The following is a 741-nucleotide window of genomic DNA, read 5'->3' as shown; positions in this document are numbered from 1 at the left end:
TTAAATTTCCCCCCCTTTCCCCCCCCCCCCCCAACATAACTTTCTGGATTTGAAAGGAAAAAGAAAATAAATAAATGGCATTTCATAATCACGAATCATTGCTTATAGCTTTACATAAACGTCCAAGCAACTTATTAATGCTCCCCGCCCCCCAAAAAAACCTAAAAAAATCTAATGTTCTTGAATTTTTTGAGCACAAGTGAAGTGTCCCATCTTGAGTTACCAATAGAACATATAAATAAAAAGGCAGTGTTTTCATGTAAAATAAAATGTACATAAATAAATACTAAAAAAAAAAATTAAATTTTGTTTCTTTATTTTGTATAAAAACATATAAAAAGGATCCTTCTGTCAAAGCATCCAATGTCCCTAGGCATTTTTTATTTTTTCGAAATCTTTTTCAAAGTTCCCAGTCTCACCGTGTGTCAGTGCCTTTGGGACATGCTCTTCACTTGAAGGCCTCTGGGATGTGTCCCATTTGTGACTGCATACTCGTGGGAGGACTGGAGATCCCCTCTGACCAATCAGAGACGTTGGAATGAGGTGATGAGCTCGACCATTGGTCTGGCGACTCAGGGGAAGGTGTTAAAAAAGGATGGTCAGGCACCTGCAGCTGGTGATTGGGCGTATTGTCCAATGGGGAGGAGTAACTGTGTTGGGAGGGTGGTGTTAAAAACTGGGTGGTGGTCATGGACTGCGTGAGGGTGGAATTTGAAACTTTTCTAGGTCAGCCTCAGAGGA

General features: G+C 40.5%; 1 protein-coding gene across 1 annotated transcript in view; it reads right to left on the bottom strand.

Annotated features, from left to right (window-relative positions):
• Nucleotides 1-26: 26 nt before the first annotated feature.
• Nucleotides 27-741, bottom strand: part of NOTCH1 (notch 1) — a gene marked incomplete at its 5' end in the record, with an annotated part of 66,938 nt that continues 66,223 nt past the window's right edge. The window contains one exon of the mRNA XM_019510308.1: nucleotides 27-676. Within this exon, the coding sequence (XP_019365853.1) occupies nucleotides 449-676 (228 nt within the window). The remainder of the gene's footprint in view (nucleotides 677-741) is intronic.

This window comes from Gavialis gangeticus, unplaced genomic scaffold (genome assembly GCF_001723915.1).
Source record: "Gavialis gangeticus isolate Ggan-Ray unplaced genomic scaffold, GavGan_comp1, whole genome shotgun sequence".
Classification (NCBI taxonomy): domain Eukaryota; kingdom Metazoa; phylum Chordata; order Crocodylia; family Gavialidae; genus Gavialis; species Gavialis gangeticus.
This window is presented reverse-complemented; position numbering and strand designations above follow the sequence as displayed.